The sequence below is a fragment of the Neoarius graeffei genome, chromosome 11 (assembly GCF_027579695.1).
Source record: "Neoarius graeffei isolate fNeoGra1 chromosome 11, fNeoGra1.pri, whole genome shotgun sequence".
NCBI lineage: Eukaryota > Metazoa > Chordata > Actinopteri > Siluriformes > Ariidae > Neoarius > Neoarius graeffei.
Window position 1 is genome coordinate 47571153 of NC_083579.1, and position 19559 is coordinate 47590711.

The 19559-nt window shown below is 46.1% G+C and overlaps 1 protein-coding gene across 2 annotated transcripts in view; it reads left to right on the plus strand.

The window, feature by feature from the left end:
- ltk (leukocyte receptor tyrosine kinase) overlaps positions 1–19559 on the plus strand; it is a 129443-nt gene that overhangs the window by 39050 nt on the left and 70834 nt on the right. For both annotated transcript variants that reach the window (XM_060934049.1, XM_060934050.1), the window contains exons 3-6: positions 2308–2460; positions 12916–13141; positions 17905–18044; positions 19273–19416. In XM_060934049.1, coding sequence (XP_060790032.1) covers positions 2308–2460; positions 12916–13141; positions 17905–18044; positions 19273–19416 — 663 coding nt within the window. The remainder of the gene's footprint in view (positions 1–2307; positions 2461–12915; positions 13142–17904; positions 18045–19272; positions 19417–19559) is intronic.

The following is a 19559-nucleotide window of genomic DNA, read 5'->3' on the forward strand; positions in this document are numbered from 1 at the left end:
CACAAGTCCATATAATTTACCCACAAATGTATTTATTCATTTATTCTGCACACTGCGCTCTCTCACTCTCTCGCTCTCTCTCTATGTGTGCATGCACGCATGCACTTTCACCTGCTTCAGATGGGTTAAATGCAGAGGAGGAATTTCGCTGTGCTTGAGTTTACATCACACAAAAATAAAAAATAAAGGCTTGTTCTTTACCTACAAATGTATTTATTCCACTTGAAAAGTGTTCGGATTTGGGACACTACGACATCCTGAACTAGGCTACTTAGTATTTGGGATTTCTAAATACACCGGAGATGTGGAAGGCAGATAAAAGTACAGATGCCAACCAGTATTTTGAGGCAGGTTTCATGCCGGAATGTTATCGGAAATTCCAGAGAAAGAAAAATCCCTCCCTGTGATGACCTGGCGACTTGTCCAGGGTGTACCCCGCCTTTCGCCCGTAGTCAGCTGGGATAGGCTCCAGCTTGCCTGCGACCCTGTAGAAGGATAAAGCGGCTAGAGATAATGAGATGAGATGAGATGAGAAAAATCCCTTATTATGAGAAAGGTAAGCTCAAATGTGAGCTTATAACAGTAGTAAACAAGCCAGAGCCTAGAGCTTGCATATTATATGGTGTTTAGCCGAGTCTACATTATCAGTATATAACAAACATGCTGTTCGTCGAGTCAAGCATTAAGCGTAATAAAATATATCGTGTCCAAAGCCCACATCCAGATATTTGCAGATGCCATGATGTCGCGTAAAAGCGACCACAATTCTGCGACCTTTTCATTCTTTTGCTTTGTTTGTTAAACAGCATAATCTAACAGATTTGCCAAGGCAGTTGAGAAAAATTCAAGTAAGAGCCCTGTGTCCTGGGACGCATTAAAATTTTAAACATGCATTTTTGTGTGTAAAAATGCACGATTTCTGCCTTAACGTGATCCTTGGTAGGCCTAAATTGTAAGTGTCACAGCAGCAGTTTAATGGGTAGCGGCATGTCACTAAGCGTATACGCTGTGATGGTGTAGCGGAATCCCTGATTAGATACTGTAAATTTGGCTATATTTACAGTAGCTTTACTTATATCGGCACTGTTGGGGTTGTCCAGTTTAAGGATCAACTATTAGATACTACATCCATACCATCCATCCATTACCGCTTATCCTGTACAGGGTCGCAGGCAAGCTGGAGCCCATCCCAGCTGACTATGGGCGAGAGGTGGGGTACACCCTGGACAAGTCGTCAGGTCATCGCAGGACTGACACATAGAGATAAACAACCACTCACGCCTACAGTCAATTTAGAGCCACCAATTAGCCTAACCTGCATGTCTTTGGGGGAAACCAGAGCACCCAGAGGAAACCCACGCAGACACGCGGAGAACATGCAAACTCCACATAGAAAGGCCCTTGCCGGCTGCTGGGCTTGAACCCAGGACCTTCTTGCTGTGAGGTGACGGTGCTAACAACTACACCACTGTGCCACCCTCATCCATACCAATAAACTTATTTAATCAAGAATTAATTTCATTAAATAATTAAATACGGTGGTGGCTCTTTGATGTTTTGGAATTGTTTTTGGAATATTTTTACTACACCCACATGCAGCAATGAAGGGATCTTAATTTGTTTTTCTGTGGCTTCTTATAAACCATAAAATGAATATTTTCTGGGACACATAGTGTAGATTTTTCTCCCAAAGTGTTTTGTTGTAAGAGGCGGAAATGATGAAAATATTATACAGATAATTTAATACACTTCAAGTACTGTTTTTGTTTGCTGGCGTGTTTCAGCAAAATCACATTAATGTCAAAATAGCTAAACGCTGTCTTTTCTGAACCCACAGTTTTCTTGGAAAATGGCCTGTGCCTTGGTTTTTCTGTGGTTGACATGTTTTTAAAGTCATGAGTTAGATTTTGCATGTGACTTCAAACAGTAAATTGTCTTTTGATTGCTGTGTTATTTCATTGAGAGCACCATTCTTATTTTGCAAAACTAAAGCATTTGAGGGAATACTAATAGGTTTCTTTAAAATTTGAACATAGAGTAAGCATACATATGCTTTTTTTCTACAGTAGAAAATCTTGAACCTATGATGGTATTACTGTTGATAAACACAGCTGGTCAGGGTGAAGATATTTCACTGGATGCGTGGCCAATGTTGATCAGTTTCCGTGCTCTTATGTATAATGCAGACGTCCTTGTGAGCAATACTTCAGCTTTTACAACCACCCTGAATTGTTAGGGTAAAAACTTATCTGTGAAAGTGTGTGGTCTATGCCTTCTCTGTAATGTAGCACTTTTTTTCACCCACAGCCATTACGTCCTGCAATTTTGAATCTCCTTGCTCCTGGACCATGTCCAATCACAGCACTCATGGAGACTGGTATGTCACATCACCTCAGCAGCACTGGGCCAGCCAACGGGGCGTCCAACCATTCACAGATCACTCTGTTGGAGATTCTAAAGGTATTCCTATGAATGTTTTTCCATGATTTCATGCTGCTGTTTAAATTTCTTCTTTAAAATACATGACTACATAGCAGGCAGCATTTTAGTGCAGTGGTTAGTACTGTTGTGTCACTGCAAGAAGGTTCTTGGTTCGACCCTCATGGACGACTGGGTCCTTTCTGTTTGGAGTTTCAGTGTTCTCCTCATGACTGTGTGAGTTTCCTCCAGGTGCTCTGGTTTCTTCCCACAGTCCAAAGACATGCAGATTAGGTCAACAGGCTACTCTAAATTGCCTGTGAGTGTGAGTGATTGTTAGTCCCTGTATTAGCCTTGCGATAGACTGTCCAGACTGTACCCTGCCCCTCACACAAAGTCAGCTGGGATTGGCTTCAGCTTCCCCTGTGCCCCTGATGGATAAGTGGTATAGATAATGGATGGCTCGACTATCTCATTTCATCTCATTATCTCTAGCCGCTTTATCCTGTTCTATAGGGTCGCAGGCAAGCTGGAGCCTATCCCAGCTGACTACGGGCGAAAGGCGGGGTACACCCTGGACAAGTCGCCAGGTCATCACAGGGCTGACACATAGACACAGACAACCATTCACACTCACATTCACACCTACGGTCAATTTAGAGTCACCAGTTAACCTAACCTGCATGTCTTTGGACTGTGGGGGAAACCGGAGCACCCTGAGGAAACCCACGTGGACACGGGGAGAACATGCAAACTCCGCACGGAAAGGCCCTCGCCGGCCACGGGGCTCGAACCCAGATCTTCTTGCTGTGAGGCGACAGCGCTAACCACTACACCACCGTGCCGCCCTTAATTGAGTTTACAGAGTAAAAATAATTCAGTTTACTTTCTGCTTTACAAAAGGTTTTGTGGTAAATTGTGTGTTCTGCAGAAATATCTGTTTTGCAAAAAAACATTTATCGGTTTTCACAATAATTGCTTTCGCAATCAATTTTTCTGCCAGTTACTGTTTTGATTTGAAAGAATGCTCATTTTTTTCAGTCATCGTCATCATCAGCTGTCCTTTGCTAGCGATGATGACCGCTTCACTAGAATGCGCAGAAATGCAGATAGGCCGCGAGGCCTAGCCTGGGCCCGCCCATCCTAAGTGTGACGCAACACGAGGGCCTGTTGCGAGCTTAGTCTGGCAAGGCAAGCTATCTCCAGCTCTTCCAAGCTCCCGAAAAATCGGGAGCCAATCAACTTTGAGCATCTCCAACGGCCCTGGGTAGAGGCGTGTTCAAGGCAGTAACGTAGTAGAACTGCGACCGGAAGCCATAGATTGTTTACAGAATCTATGCCGGAAGCGCTTCATTCACTAGAATCATTACGAACATGGAGCAGCGGCAAGCCTTTGACACAGCGGTAGATGCTGTATTGAAAGCATTCAACGGGAAGTTCTCATTGAAAACGGAGCAAAGAGCAGCCCTGGAGGTATTTATCTTCTTCCTGTTACTCAAGCAGTTTCCGTCGCGTCACATACGTCAGAGGAAAGAGTGATGTGATTGGTTTAAGCTTCGTCACAGCCTTTTCTGGCTTCGACCAGTAGCAAACTGAGGCATTTCAGGGAGGCGGGTCAACCACGCCTTTGGGAAACGGTTGGGCTTAATATCTTTGCCAGACCAAATGCTCGCAGAGCTTTGAAGTCGCGTTAACCAGACTACGCGAGGCCTGCACCAGAGCGATGGAGTCATCCACAGCGGTGGCATGAACGGCCTGACTGAGCTGCCATGGAATGTCTGGCTTCATGAGCCCTTGTATACTGTCCCTTTGACATTTGTCTTCAACTGCGGACACTGAGCTTTTAACTATGCTTCGCCATGTTGCTCTATCTGAGGCATCCCTTTCCCACGTCTGATCGATAATTCCAGCATTCTTTATGTTCCTCTTCAAGATGGCTTTGTACCTCAGTTTCTGTCCTCCTTGTCTCCTCTTTCTGAGGCTCAGTTCTCCTTAGAAAACAGCTTTGGGTAATCACATGTCAGGCATGTGCCAGATGTGTCCAGTCCAACGAAGTTGGGAGGCTGTGATCAGGGCTTCCACATTTACTGTATTGGCTCGTCTAAGGACTTCTACATTGTGGACCTTGTCCTGCTATCTTATTTTGAGGATTTGACGGAGGTGTACAGTAGGAGTTGTAGTCTGGTCAGTTTCATGAAATGTTTACAGTAGAGCATCATGCATTCAGTGGCATAAAGCAGAGATGGTAAGACTGCAGTGTTGTATACTTTCAACTTGGTGGCTCTCTTTAAAGGTCCCATGGCATGGTGGTTTGTTGATGCTTTAAACGGGCTCGTGGAGGTTTCCGGATGTTATATCCGCAGCCTTTCTCGAAATGAACCCTCGGCACGTAGATATAGCCTCCTGGGAGAAAGCCCCATTTCAGCCCTTTTCCCAGTGCGTCGTTTTGCTAATGAGAAGCAGGAGGCGGGGAAGGGTAGAGGGTGGGGGCGGGTCTTATCATTAATATTCATGACATGTAAATGTGTTACCTCTGATTGGCTAACAGCACTGTGATGCTACCTCCAGTGGGTCAGAACAAGTGGATGTGGGTGTCTTACTATGGCGAGAGAGAAGGAACAAACTGCGAAGGGAAAAATACCGCGCGCTGACGTCATTAAGGTGCGACGCGAGGAAATAAAATAAATTCAACAAATGTTTGGGTTTTTACTGAACAAACAAACAAATAAAATGAATGAGTGACTTAAAAAAAAAGAATGTGGGTGTCTTTGTAAAAACTGTTTTGATTGGCTATTATAACAGAGCATGCTGAATGCTTTTTGGTTTTGTAGCGCAGAGTACCTGGCTAACTGCAGGAAGCGGTTAGCTGCACAGCTAATGTAGCCATTGCAAGGCTAACGTGGCACCGATTTTAAAACACGGCAAAACGACTTAACAGTTATACACTTACTTGTTCGCTGTTTGTGGCTGATGCGGCAGGGATGCTTGGTACGGACCCAGGCTTCAGTGACAGTTGATGTGCAAAATCTGCCCTGTACTGTCCCAAGTTGTGGAAACATTCATCAGGAAAATGATTCCGACAAACATACACCATCTTAGGTAGACTCGACGGCGTATTATTGAAGTAAATAAAATTAAGCCACTGCGTCTTCAGGGGCTCTCCCGTCGGCAGTAAAAACAGACTCTTTTCTGTGTTGTCACATCCATGTACAGCGCAATTTCCATGTTTTGCTCGCTTAGGTGATGCCATGTTGTGTCCTCTATGGTCTCCTCACTACAACTGGGCGGGCAATTCATACAGTGGGTGGGAATCCAGAGGAGGGGCGTGGGGATCATCTCCCTTGCTGACGTAGTAAAGGGAAGAGTTTATCAACGCGCCGTTTTGACGCGCCATTCTCAAATGTTGGGCATAGTTTGGTTTACACATTATGAAATTTCTAGCCACTGGGGTGACTTAAGAAGGTCAGAGGAACTCATTTTAACATTAAAAAACTTCAGAAAGTGAAAATTTCATGCCATGGGACCTTTAAGTCATGGCGAGACCATAGTTGCTTTTGTAATGCACCGAAGGCTTTGGTGGCAGCTCGAATCTGGCAGTCTACCTCCAAGTCTGATGAGTTTGTGTTACCCAATTTACACGACCAAATGCATTACCCAAAGCTGTTTTTCTACGGAGAACTGAGCCTCAGAAAGAGGAGACAAGGAGGACAGAAACTGAGGTACAAAGACATCTTGAAGAGGAACATGAAGAATACTGGAATTATCAATCAGACGTGGGAAAGGGATACCTCAGATAGAGCAACATGGCGAAGCATAGTTAAAAGCTCAGTGTCCTTGAACCCAGTTAAATAAGACAAAAATATTGCACTTGGTCATTTATTTATTGAGGAAAATGATCCAATATTACATATCTGTGAGTGGCAAAAGTATGTGAACCTTTGATTTCAGTATCTGGTGTGACCCCCTTGTGCAGCAATAACTGCAACTAAACGTTTCTGGTAACTGTTGATCAGTCCTGCACACTGGCTTGGAGGAATTTTAGCCCATTCCTCCGTACAGAACAGCTTCAACTCTGGGATGTTGGTGGGTTTCCTCACATGAACTGCTTGCTTCAGGTCCTTCCACAACATTTCGATTGGATTAAGGTCAGGACTTTGACTTGGCCATTCCAAAACATTAACTTTATTCTTCTTTAACCATTCTTTGGTAGAACAACTTTTGTGCTTAGGGTCGTTGTCTTGCTGCATGACCCACCTTCTCTTGAGATTCAGTTCACAGACAGATGTCCTGACATTTTCCTTTAGAATTCTCTAGTTTTATTCAGAATTCATTGTTCCATCAATGATAGCAAACCATCCTGGCCCAGATGCAGCAAAACCGGCCCAAACCATGCTATCACCACCATGCTTCACAGATGGGATAAGATTCTTATGCTGGAATGCAGTGTTTTCCTTTCTCCAAACATAACGCTTCTCATTTAAACCAAAAAGTTCTATTTTGGTCTCAACCGTCCACAAAACATTTTTCCAAGGGCCTTCTGGCTTGTCCACGTGATCTTTAGCAGACTGCAAACGAGCAGCAATGTTCTTTTTGGAGAGCAGTGGCTTTCTGTTTGCAACCCTGCCATGCACACCATTGTTGTTCAGTGTTCTCCTGATGGTGGACTCATGAACATTAACATTAGCCAATGTGAGAGAGGCCTTCAGTTGCTTAGGAGTTACCCTTGGGTCCTTTGTGTCCTCGCCGACTATTACACGCCTTGCTCTTGGAGTGATCTTTGTTGGTCGACCACTCCTGGGGAGGGTAACAATGGTCTTGAATTTCCTCCATTTGTACACAGTCTATCTATCTGACTGTGGATTGGTGGAGTCTAAACTCTTTAGAGATGGTTTTGTAACCTTTTCCAGCCTGATGAGCATCAACAACGCTGTAACAGTTCAATAGGAGTGGGTGGAGCACAGAGGACGGCAGGACAGAGATCAGGTTTGTAAAGGGCTTTATTGCCACACTTTTCAGTGAACAATTTTGCATTGGCTAGACACACACACACACACACACACACAGCCAGCGTCTAGTCCAGAGATGAGCTCCTCTGCTCTCTGCTCTCCCTCCCTAAATAGGGCGCGGTCACTGGGGAGACACACACAAACAGGTTAATTGCAGTCAGGTGTAGTGATTCTGCCACTTACCTTCCCTGACTCCACCCTCCTGTCACAGACCGGCGCTTGACCACGCCCCCGCTGCCACATACCCCCACCGCCCGACTCAGGCCGGGCAGCTGTCCGGCCTGCAGCCGACTCCTCCCCCCCCCCCCCCCCCCCCTTGACAGGAGAGGAAGTCTGCCACGACCATCTGCGCCCCCGGCCTGTGGACCACCTTAAAATTGAAGGGTTGGAGTGCCAGATACCAACTGGTGATCCGCGCGTTGGCATCTTTCATGCGGTGGAGCCACTGGATGGGCGCGTGGTCCGAACAGAGGGTGAAAGGGCGCTCCAGCAGGTAGTAACGGAGGGCAAGGACCGCCCACTTGATTGCCAGACACTCTTTCTCGATCATGCTGTAGCGCCCCTCACGCACTGACAGCTTCCTGCTGATGTACAGGATGGGGCGGTCCTCCCCCTCCCCCTCCTGGGACAAAACCGCCCCCAGCCCTCTGTCCGACGCATCGGTCTGCAACACAAAGGGGAGAGAAAAGTCAGGGGAGTGTAGAAGTGGCCCCCCACACAGTGCAGCCTTTACCTCAGAAAAAGCCCGCTGGCATTGCTCCGTCCACTGGACCGGATCTGGTACCCCCTTTTTAGTGAGATCAGTCAGCGGGCTGGTGACATCCAAATAATTAGGTATAAACCTATGGTAATAGCCAGCCAGCCCCAGGAACTGTCTCACCCCCTTTTTGGTCTTGGGCCTCGGGCAGGCCACAATCGCTGCCGTCTTATTAATTTGGGGACACACCTGCCCGTTGCCCAAGTGGAAGCCCAGATACCGTACTTCCACCCGCCCAATTGCACACTTCTTTGGGTTGGCTGTGAGCCCCGCCCGTCTCAGCGACCTAAGGACGGCCCTTAGATGTTCGAGGTGCCTCTGCCAGTCATTACTATAGATGATATCATCTAGATACGCGGCCGCGTAAGTGGCGTGCGGGCGGAGGACTCTGTCCATTAGCCGCTGAAACGTAGCAGGCGCCCCAAACAGCCCAAACGGAAGGGTGACGAATTGGTGTAAACCAAACGGTGTGGAAAAGGCCGTTTTTTCTCGGGATAGTGGAGTCAAGGGGATCTGCTAATATCCCTTCGTCAAATCCAGCGTCGAATAAAAGCGAGCAGTGCCAAGTCGATCGAGCAACTCATCAATACGAGGCATCGGGTACGCATCGAATTTAGACACCGCGTTGACTTTTCTATAGTCCACACAGAACCGGACCGACCCGTCGGCCTTGGGTACCAAGACCACCGGGCTGCTCCAGTCACTGTGGGACTCCTCGACAATGCCCATTTCGAGCATGGTCTCAAGTTCTTCCCGAACCACCTTTTTTTTGTGTTCGGGTAGCCTGTAAGGGCGGCTACGCACTACTACCCCCGGGGGCGTCTCTATGTGGTGCTCTATGAGGTTAGTGCGACCGGGCAGAGGCGAGAACACATCCGAAAACTCGGTCTGCAACTGGGCGACCTCCGTGAGTTGGGTCGGGGAGAGGTGGTCTCCACAGGGGACCGGAGACGTACGTGATGCCAAAGTCCCTTTTTGAACCTCTGGCCCCAGCTCCGCCTTCTCCGGAACCACCGACACCAACACCACGGGGACCTCCTCATTCCAGAGTTTAAGCAGATTGAGGTGGTAAACTTGTAGTGCCCCACCCCTGTCCGTTCACCTCACCTCATAGTCGACGTCCCCAACTCGCCGTGTGACCTCAAAGGGTCCTTGCCACTTGGCGACCAATTTGGAGCTCGACGTGGGCAACATTACGAGTACTTTATCTCCCGGTGTGAACTCCCTAAGGCGCGTACCCTTGTTGTACAGGCGGGCTTGCCGTTCTTGGGCCTGCCGCAAATTCTCCTGGGTTAGGTGGGTGAGCGTGTGGAGTTTTGCGCGCAGGTCCATAATGTATTGAATTTCTTTCTTGCTTTGTGAAGGTCCCTCCTCCCAATTTTCCCGCAGCACGTCTAGAATGCCACGCGGCTTACGCCCATATAATAATTCGAACGGGGAGAACCCCGTGGAGGCTTGGGTAACCTCTCGCACTGAGAACAACAAGGGCTCCAGCCACTTATCCCAATTACGTGCGTCCTCACTTACGAATTTTTTATTGATATTTTTGAGGGTGCGATTGAACCGTTCTACTAAACCATCCGTTTGTGGGTGATACACACTGGTGCGGATCGGCTTAATCCCCAATAAACCATACAGTTCGCGCAGTGTCTGTGACATAAATGTAGTGCCTTGATCAATCAGAATCTCTTTCGGGATTCCGACTCGGGAGATAACGCGGAAGAGCGCCTCTGCAATACTGCGTGCTGAGATATTGCGCAGAGGCACGGCTTCCGGGTATCGCGTTGCATAGTCCACCAGAACTAATATAAAGCGGTACCCTCGTGCTGACCGATCTAATGGCCCGACGAGATCCATTCCAATTCTCTCAAATGGGGTCTCGATCAATGGAAGAGGGCGCAAAGGCGCTTTTGGAATGGCCGCTGGATTCACTAACTGGCATTCGCGGCATGCCGTACACCACCTACAAACATCGCCGCAAATCCCCGGCCAATAGAATCGGGCCATTATTCGGGCTAGTGTCTTATCCTGCCCTAAGTGTCCAGCCATGGGATTAAAGTGAGCCGCCTGGAATACCAATTCCCAGCAGCTCTTCGGAATCAAAAGCTGCGTGACTCGCTCTTCAGTTTGAGTGTCCTGCGTCACTCGGTATAACCTATCCTTCATAATTGCGAAGTAGGGGAAGGACGGGGTGGCGTTCGGCTGGAGCGTTTGACCATCGATTACTCTCACTTGGTCAAACGCATGTCGCAGAGTCTCGTCTCGCGACTGCTCTAATGGGAAATCCGCGATGGATTCCCCAATAGAGAGAGGAGGGGCCGGCGGCTCCTCACTCTTACGCGGAGATGATGTAAACGGCTCTGTGACAGCTGCTCCCACCAAAGCGACACCGGGACCTCCCCCCATTAAATGGCAGGACCCACTCTTGACTAAGTGCGTCATTAACTCCCGAAATCCCGGCCAATCAGTCCCCAAAATTAAAGAGTGGGTAAGGCGAGGATTAACCGCCGCCTTCACTATAACTTTTTTCCCCTCTGAAAACAATGTGGACCGACACTAAAGGGTTGCTGTGAACATCTCCATGCACACACAACACCTTCACCCCCTGTGCTCCCCCCAATGCATCATTTTGAACCAGGCTTTGGTGAATTGAGGTCTGATTACATCCAGAATCCACCAACGCCTGATATGTATCCCCTTGGATACTCACCGGTATGCGATACGCTCTGGCCCGATCGAGGGCGGCCTCTGGTGCGTCGGGGATCCGAACCACCGCGCCCACTTCCATCGCTGTGCACTGCTGTTGCAGGTGGCCCGGCTCCCCACAGCGCCAGCAAACCGGCCCAGGCTTTCCCTCTGCACTGGTGTTCTGGGGCTCACTCACCTGAGGGGGGGGAGAGACAGACACAGAAGGGAGAAACGGGAGGGCACCGCGGGTGCAGTGGGCCGGCTGCGGTGGTGCCGGCCCCCGCCTCCGCGGTGGGGGAATGGGGCGAGGACGGGACACAGGAGGAGGGGGAGAGAGAGAAGAGGAGAGAAGAGAAGATGCCGTCTGCTGTCCTGCTGCCAGAACAGCCGCCAAATGGTCCTCTGCCAGCTCGACTGCCTGATCCAGCGACGCCGGGCGGTGGCACTGGACCCACTCCGCGGTTCCTGCTGGCAAGCGAGCGATGAATTGTTCCAGCACCACCTGGTCGATGATCCCCTCGGCGTTGCGGTTGTCGGCCCTCAACCACCACCAGCAGGGGTCCCGGAGCTGCTGGCCAAACGCGAACGGCCGGCCGACTTCTTCCAAGCGCAACACGCGGAAGCGCTGGCGCTGCTGTTCTGGGGTGCGCCCCACGCGCTGGAGGACGGCCCGGCGGAGGTCTGCGTAGGCCAGCCGGCGGTCGGTGGGGAGCTGTAGCATGGCCAGCTGTGCCTCTCCCGTTAGCAGGGGAGGAGGCGCGCCGCGCGCTGCTCCATCGGCCACCCCGAGGCTTCTGCGACTTGCTCGAAGATGAAGTGATGAACGCCTTGGGGTCGTCCTGCGGGCCCATCTTGGTGACGGTGAGGGGCGACGGGCCCGCAGTAGGAGCGCTGGTGGACCCCGCCGACGCGAGGAGGTGCTGGAACGCCTCACGGTCTTCTTGCTGGGCCAGCACCAGGGCCTTGAAGTGTCGCTCTTGTTCCTTTCGGAGGGTGACGAGCGCCTGGTGCTGGCTTTGCTGGGCCGTGGCGAGGGCGTGGACCAGGTCGGCCAACGGGGAGGACTCCATGGGGCTGATCGGCTGGTGCTCCACTCTGATTCCCAGGTTTCGGCACCACTGTAGCAGTTCAATAGGAGTGGGTGGAGCACAGAGGATGGCAGGACAGAGATCAGGTTTGTAAAGGGCTTTATTGCCACACTTTTCAGTGAACAATTTTGCATTGGCTAGACACACACACACAGCCAGCGTCTAGTCCAGAGATGAGCTCCTCTGCTCTCCCTCCCTAAATAGGGCGCGGTCACTGGGGAGACACACACAAACAGGTTAATTGCAGTCAGGTGTAGTGATTCTGCCACTTACCTTCCCTGACTCCACCCTCCTGTCACAGACCGGCGCTTGACCGCGCCCCCGCTGCCACAAATGCTTTTTCTGAGGTCCTCAGAAAGCTCCTTTGTTTGTGCCATGATACACTTCCACAAACATGTGTTGTGAAGATCAGACTTTGATAGATCCCTGTTCTTTAAATAAAACAGGGTGCCCACTCACACCTGACTGTCATCCCATTGATTGAAAACACCTGACTCTAATTTCACCTTCAAATTAACTGCTAATCCTAGAGGTTCACATACTTTTGCCACTCACAGATATGTAATATTGGATCATTTCCCTCAATAAAAAAATGACCAAGTATAATATTTTTGTCTCATTTGTTTAACTGGGTTCTCTTGATCTACTTTTAGGACTTGTGTGAAAATCTGATGATGTTTTAGGTCATATTTATGCAGAAATATAGAAAATTCTAAAGGGTTCACAAACTTTCAAGCACCACTGTATTCCAGTATATCTAATGTAAGTATTATGTAGAAACAGTAGGGACAGAGTACATAAGTTTTATTCCAGCAAGACCTGTATTTGTATTTCAGGCTGTTTTTATTCTCTGTGATGCAATAATTAGAAATTATTTTTGTGCTTTTTCTGACATAATAAGCTGATTTTTACACTGATAAGTGTTGAAGAAACCACTCCTCTGCTTTCTATCCTAAAGGTCACTTCCTGGTTCTGAGGCCTGGCTCTGCCCTGTGGGCTTCTGGGAGTTGCACATTCCACATTGCAAGTCCTGTAGTGGTAAGCAGTGGCCCACAGTGTCGGCTTCGTTTGGCTTGCTTCCAGCCAGAACCAAGAACGGGAAACTTGTCTGTCTCCATAAAACTCACAGATTCTGATGTCATCAACTCACTGACTTCTGTCAGCAGGGAAAAAGCTGGCATTAGGTTAGAGTCAGTTCTTATGGCTTTACACAGTGGTTTAGAGAATGACCTGAAGCTATATTGCCTTTGGGCTGCACAATTTCTGCCAACTTTACAGAAATCAAGATTTTGATCTGGAGCCCTGTTGACCAAATCAGAGGCAACAGTGAAGGAAAAACACAGAAAATCTCTCTGACCGGACACGAGGAAGAAACATAGATAGGAACCAGACTCAAAAATGACACCAAGTTAGTGGGATTATAAATAATCACAGCAAAGTCATCATGACCCTGTGCAACTTGATAGTTCAGTACCCCAAAGGCATTGCAGCAGAAAGGTTTCAGTTTGTTGGAATCAGTTTGTTTCTCTAATAACAGAGGTGCAGTCCAACGTGTTCTTTCCGTTTATCTTGCTTACTCTGCCTCTCTGTTACGATGTAGCTTTTTGATGCAGCATTTGGTGCTGTTGTGCTTTGCATTGTATTTCAGTATAGCCTAGGTCACAACCGGACGTACGATTTTTTGGCTGTGCGATTTTTGGCGTTTCCCAAATCGCTGCGGTTTTTTTGTTCATGGAGAAAGACGCACGTTGGCCGTAAGTTTGTCTTGCAACCTGAAAAAAAATGTAAGCGCCCGTAGAGTTTGTTTGACATGACAAAGAACCTCTGCGGCCGGTCAGCGGCCAGTCTACGGCTCGAAAATCAGCACGTCGCACGCGCGCCCTCCGTGCGTTTCTTGCGTTTTTTGCACGTAGACCAGCCATAGGAGCATGTACGGCCGGTTGTGACCGAGGCTTATGTTAACTACAGGATGTATATATTTCCATCAAAAATTGCTCACCTGTATCAGGCTATATGCACAGAACTCACAAGTATATATAAACTATTATATTCAGTATGTATGGAATTTCAGGATTCATTCTTCCCCCATTTAAAATGCATGTTGTCCCACTTTTTAAAAATGTGTTTGACAAAAACAGATAGATCCTTAACATTAATATTGTAAAAAAAAAAAAGTTGGGGTGTTTCTAGTTTAAAGCTAGTTAAAGCTAGACGGCCTTTCGATTTCATAAAATCGGTGAAATTTGGTTCCCTCTGAAATTTGGTCATTGTTTATTTCTGTAATATTTCACAAAATATCAGGCCATTCTGTGGCTGGGAAGTTATTTAATTTGAGGGGATTCCCTAGCAAATAATGTGCATAAAATCATTTGCCTCGCGCAGTCAAGCAGACAGAGGAAGTCCGTGTGCACATGTGCGGGTTTACTTTGACCGTGCACTGACAGTTACATCATTTTGTCACTAAACAAACAGCTGATCACACCGAGATGCTCACTGACCGCCGATATTTATTAGTTTGGTCCTGCCATTCCTTTCCTTCACAACATAGTGTCTTTTCTTCTCGCTTTCTTTTACTGTAGTCAGTCTTTCATGTTCCATTCACACACTTATGTCCTCCATTTTTCTCTCCTGTTTCAAATTTGTATCCCACAATTCCTTGTGCGAACGGGGGGAAGCCCATCACATGATGCATAACATAGTATCTTGAATTGGATCACAGTAAAGCAGGAAAAAATAGCGGAGAATTTAAGGCCACGCGGCCCTAAATTCATTAACTGTTCTATTAGAAGAAAAACCTAATAAAATTGGAAGTCTGTGATTCAAATTCAGTAGCTTTCGATCCACTAAACAAAAATAACTGGGTGTTTGGGAAATTTCTTGTTATGACCTACACTTGAAAAATCTGAAAGGCAGTCTACCTTTAAGCATTGCCCCACCTTCAGTGTGACATGATGCTTATGAAGTGATTTGAATTTAATTACATAATAAGTCAGCTAAACTCTTGAAGCAACCTTGTTGGCTAGCTTTAGAAATAGAAATAAACACAGCAAAGCTTACCTGTTCCACACTATACAGTGGCCCAGATAACCATAATTCACTCCATATTAGTTAGCTCGCTAACAAGTTCATTTGGCTAGGCTACTGTGTTATAAACCATCTTGCATTTCATGCACTTGTTTTCCATATCAGTCAATTTATTCAGATAAATAACAAAGCCCAAAATGGAGGTACGCTCTGCCAACACACTGTCATCACATGGTTTAATTTTTCCTGGAAAAGTCCGTGAGCCTGTTGAAGCTAGGTATTGTAGCCTATCGTATTTCTGAAGAGATCTGTAGACCTGTATGTAATTGCGTGGTTTGATCAGGTTAGCTGTTCTGAGTAAATTAACAAATTTGGGAGGTGTAAGCTGGCCAGAGGAACTGTTATTATGTAGAATTTATCAGTATTGCCCATCTGTTTCATGTAGGCAGCAAACAAAATTTCTGAGAGCTAAAACTTAAAAGCAGCATCAAAATTTGGACCAATTTCAAATCTAACACAAAAGAGCACATTGATGTTCAGTGTATCCTTGTTGGTTATTAGCTGGGGCCATGCTGGTGAAGTGTTTTTTTTTTTTTCCTTCCATTCAAAAGTCTTTAATGATCAGTTATGGCCTCATGAGTATTTCACAGAAAACTTTGTATTATACTTCATGCATCATTCATGTTATACTAGCCTGTATTTCCATTGATTTAATACAGTTGTGTCAGAGTACAGGCGTTTACAGATGTATGTGCAGAAGAATATGAGCAACAAACTGTAAATGAAGCCAAAACGAGAGACAGAAATCGTGGTCGGAGACTAACGAGGGTCGGGTGATCAGCAAACAACTAACACAAGAGACAAAGGGCGAAAATGAGAAAGGGCAAGAAAAGAGTCAGAGAATGCTAGGCAGTCAGAGAAACAAGGCTTGGTATGTACTGAAATGAGTAGAACGATACATCGCACTGAAGTGGCGTGTGAGAGGCTTAAATGGGGAGAGTGGTGATTAGGGAAAAGAGTGTCAGCTGAGTTCAATAATCGGGAGACAGAGGGCACTGTGAGACTTGGGAGTTGTAGTTTGAGGTGTCCATGTTTGTAGTCAGGGCGTTCTCAGCCGATTTACTGACAAGTTGTAGGTTTTACATTATTTTTAGGGAAAGGTGTGGTCAGTCCTGACTCCTGATAATGACTAATAATTGAAACTATAAATTCAAACAAAAATGCAACTAACACTGTATACTATTTTTAAACACTACAAATATAACAGTTGGTTTTAATCTAAATAATGAAGTGAGCCTATGTTGATATATACAGTGTACTAAACTATAGCAATTGCACATGTAGATTATTTAGCATTAAGTCTCGCTTTGCTCTGGCCACCCAGCACTATTTTTGCTCTTGATCTGTCACTGGCTTTCCATCGCAAATGATGTTTTGATTTGTTAGATCTTTACAAAGGGATTGATGTATGAGAGAACAAGTTACACAAATGAACAGAACACTGACATGCTTTGCGTAATAGCAGAGTCACTTGTAACCACTGTTTTGCAAGTAAATCAAACGAATGTCATCTGAATGCCTTGTTATGGAAATGCACTTGGTATTGATTTCCTGAGGTTGGCCAAGATGAATGAATGCATTTTGTTTCTAAAAGTAGATATCAATATGTCTTTGTAATTGGCTTTGACAGATGTCTTGAAGTGGGCTGTGATGCAATGCAATTTGGAAAAAGGCAGTACAGTCATAATGGAGCCAATACTTTTACACACACTGTCTGTTTAGGATTAGAGACATCACTCAGGGATTGTATGGCCCAGTGCCTAAGATCATACAGTGCTCCCTCACACAAATCAGAATTAGTGGATGCACAAAGTGAGGTCCAAACATTATGGAAAAGGTTAAGCTGAGTTACAATTCAGTGATTCTAAAGCTAAAGCAGAAAGGTAAATTTATATAAATTTATATAAATTGTTAAATCTTCACAAGAGTATAATGTTTTTCAATCCATTGAAGTCAACGCTTTTTGGTCTGGCCACTGGAAAATCCTTGTGGTTTCCTTTTGGGTGATAAGGACAATCATGGGAATGTCAAGAAGACAAGGCATTCTACAGCATTTTAATGCAACTAAAACATTTTATAATGCCATATTTACATTTAATTATATACAAATTCAACAGGATATGTGAAAGCTGTTGTAGTTGTAGGTACGTATGCTATAAAGCACAAGTGGTTTGAGACACTAAAGGCATAAAAAGATCTCGACCGTTTGCCAGTACAGTTTCTACTGTGCAACAGGTTCACAAATTACCCAAGAATCCAGTATTTACGTACTCATCTCATCTCATTATCTCTAGCCGCTTTATCCTTCTACAGGGTCGCAGGCAAGCTGGAGCCTATCCCAGCTGACTACGGGCGAAAGGCGGGGTACACCCTGGACAAGTCGCCAGGTCATCACAGGGCTGACACATAGACACAGACAACCATTCACACTCACATTCACACCTACGGTCAACTTAGAGTCACCAGTTAACCTAACCTGCATGTCTTTGGACTGTGGGGGAAACCGGAGCACCCGGAGGAAACCCACGCGGACACGGGGAGAACATGCAAACTCCACACAGAAAGGCCCTCGCCGGCCACGGGGCTCGAACCTGGACCTTCTTGCTGTGAGGCGACAGTGCTAACCACTACACCACCGTGCCGCCCCTATTTACGTACTGAATGTACTAATTAAGTTAAAATAAAATATTGCATTTCTTTGTTGAATGCATACTCTGTACTTGACAACAGTACAATACCATTTATTAAATCATTTTGTATAAAATGAAAATGTATATTATTCAATATTTTAATGGTTGAATAAAAATATATAAAAGACATAAGTACATTTGCATTCATGTATACACACATTTTTATGTCCCAGGACATCTTGGGAGGTATTAGAGGCATCAATAGGGAAAATGGACAAGCCCTTCCAAGTAACAGTGCAGTACACGTCTTGTAGTGGTCACGATCTTGGACTATTGGCCATTGATTCATTGGAGCTAAAGGACTGTCACATGGGTGAGTGTTTTATGATCTATTAAATAAAATGTGAAATGAGTTATTACACTGCAGCTACAGTCTTTGTATTGCCTATACTTTGGCAGGTGGTTTCTCATTGAGACAAATACAATGTCTGGCTAAAAAAGTTGCACACTAATATTTGGTTGGTCCACCTTTAGCTTTGTTTGTTTCAACAACCTTATGCTACATCACATTTATTTCCATCCAGAGTTGCATTAATTTTTCACCAAGATCTTGTCTTGACAATAGGAGCATCAAACCACTCTGGAAAGTCTTCTCCAGCACATCCCAAAGACTTTCAAAGGGGTTAGGGTTAGGACTCCATCCATTATCCATAACCACTTATCCTGTGTAGGGTCGCGGGCAAGCTGGGGCCTATCCCAGCTGACTATGGGCAAGAGGCGGGGTACACTCTGGACAAGTCGCCAGGTCTTCTCAGGGCTGACACATAGAGACAAACAGCCATTCACACTCACATTCACACCTATGGTCAATTTAGAGCCAGCAGTTAGCCTAACCTGCATGTCTTTGGACTGTGGGGAAAAAACAGAGCACCCGGAGGAAACCCATGCAGATACGGGGAGAACATGCAAACTCCACACAGAAAGGCCCCCATTGGCTACTGGGCTCAAACCCAGAACCTTCTTGCTGTGAGGCGACAGTGCTAATTTTATGCCCATGCCATCAGGGAAGAAAAAAATCCATTGATGAGATAACCTGGTCATGTAGTACATTCAGGTAGTCATCTGATTTCATTTTACTGCCAGATCATAACACTGCTTCCAGAGGCTTGTGCAGTAGTTACTATGCATAATGGATACATCGCTTCATGTACTTCCCTTCTTACCCTGATGTGCCCATAGGGATAAGAGTAAATCTGGACTCATCTGAATACATGACCTTTTTCCATTGCTCCAGAGTCCAATCTTTATATTCCCCTAGGAAATTGAAGCCTTTTCTTCCGATTAGCCTCACTAACAAGTGGTTTTCTTATGGCCATACCGCTGTTTAGTCTCAATCCTGTGAGCTCTCATCACATTGTGCATGTCAAAATGCTATTACTTTCACTATTAAGCATAGCTGTGAGTTCTACTGTTGATTTTTTTAATGTTTCGACACAGCTGATGATGTGATGACACAAATTCCATTATTATTCATGCATTTTAATTCATGTATTTGTTTCCTTTGCTAAACTCCTTCTCTGTCTTCCTCTGCATCCCCTCAGAAAGCAGAGATGTGGAGGAGCTGGTTCTAGATTGTGAGGAGAACTCAACTGTTCGCTGTGATTTGGGCGGCTGTGTAGATAAAAGAAAAGTCTGTGATTTCCGCAGTGATTGCCCTCTAGGCGAGGATGAAGGATTTATTTGTGGTGAGTTGGACGGTGCTTTTGAAAGCTTTCATATGTCAGTGGAGGCTTTAAACAACTTAACATCTGTTCTCTACCCTGGAGTGTAGTAACTCAATGTAAAAGGTTTCCAGAATGTGCAACTAGCTGCTCTTAATCTGTATCCA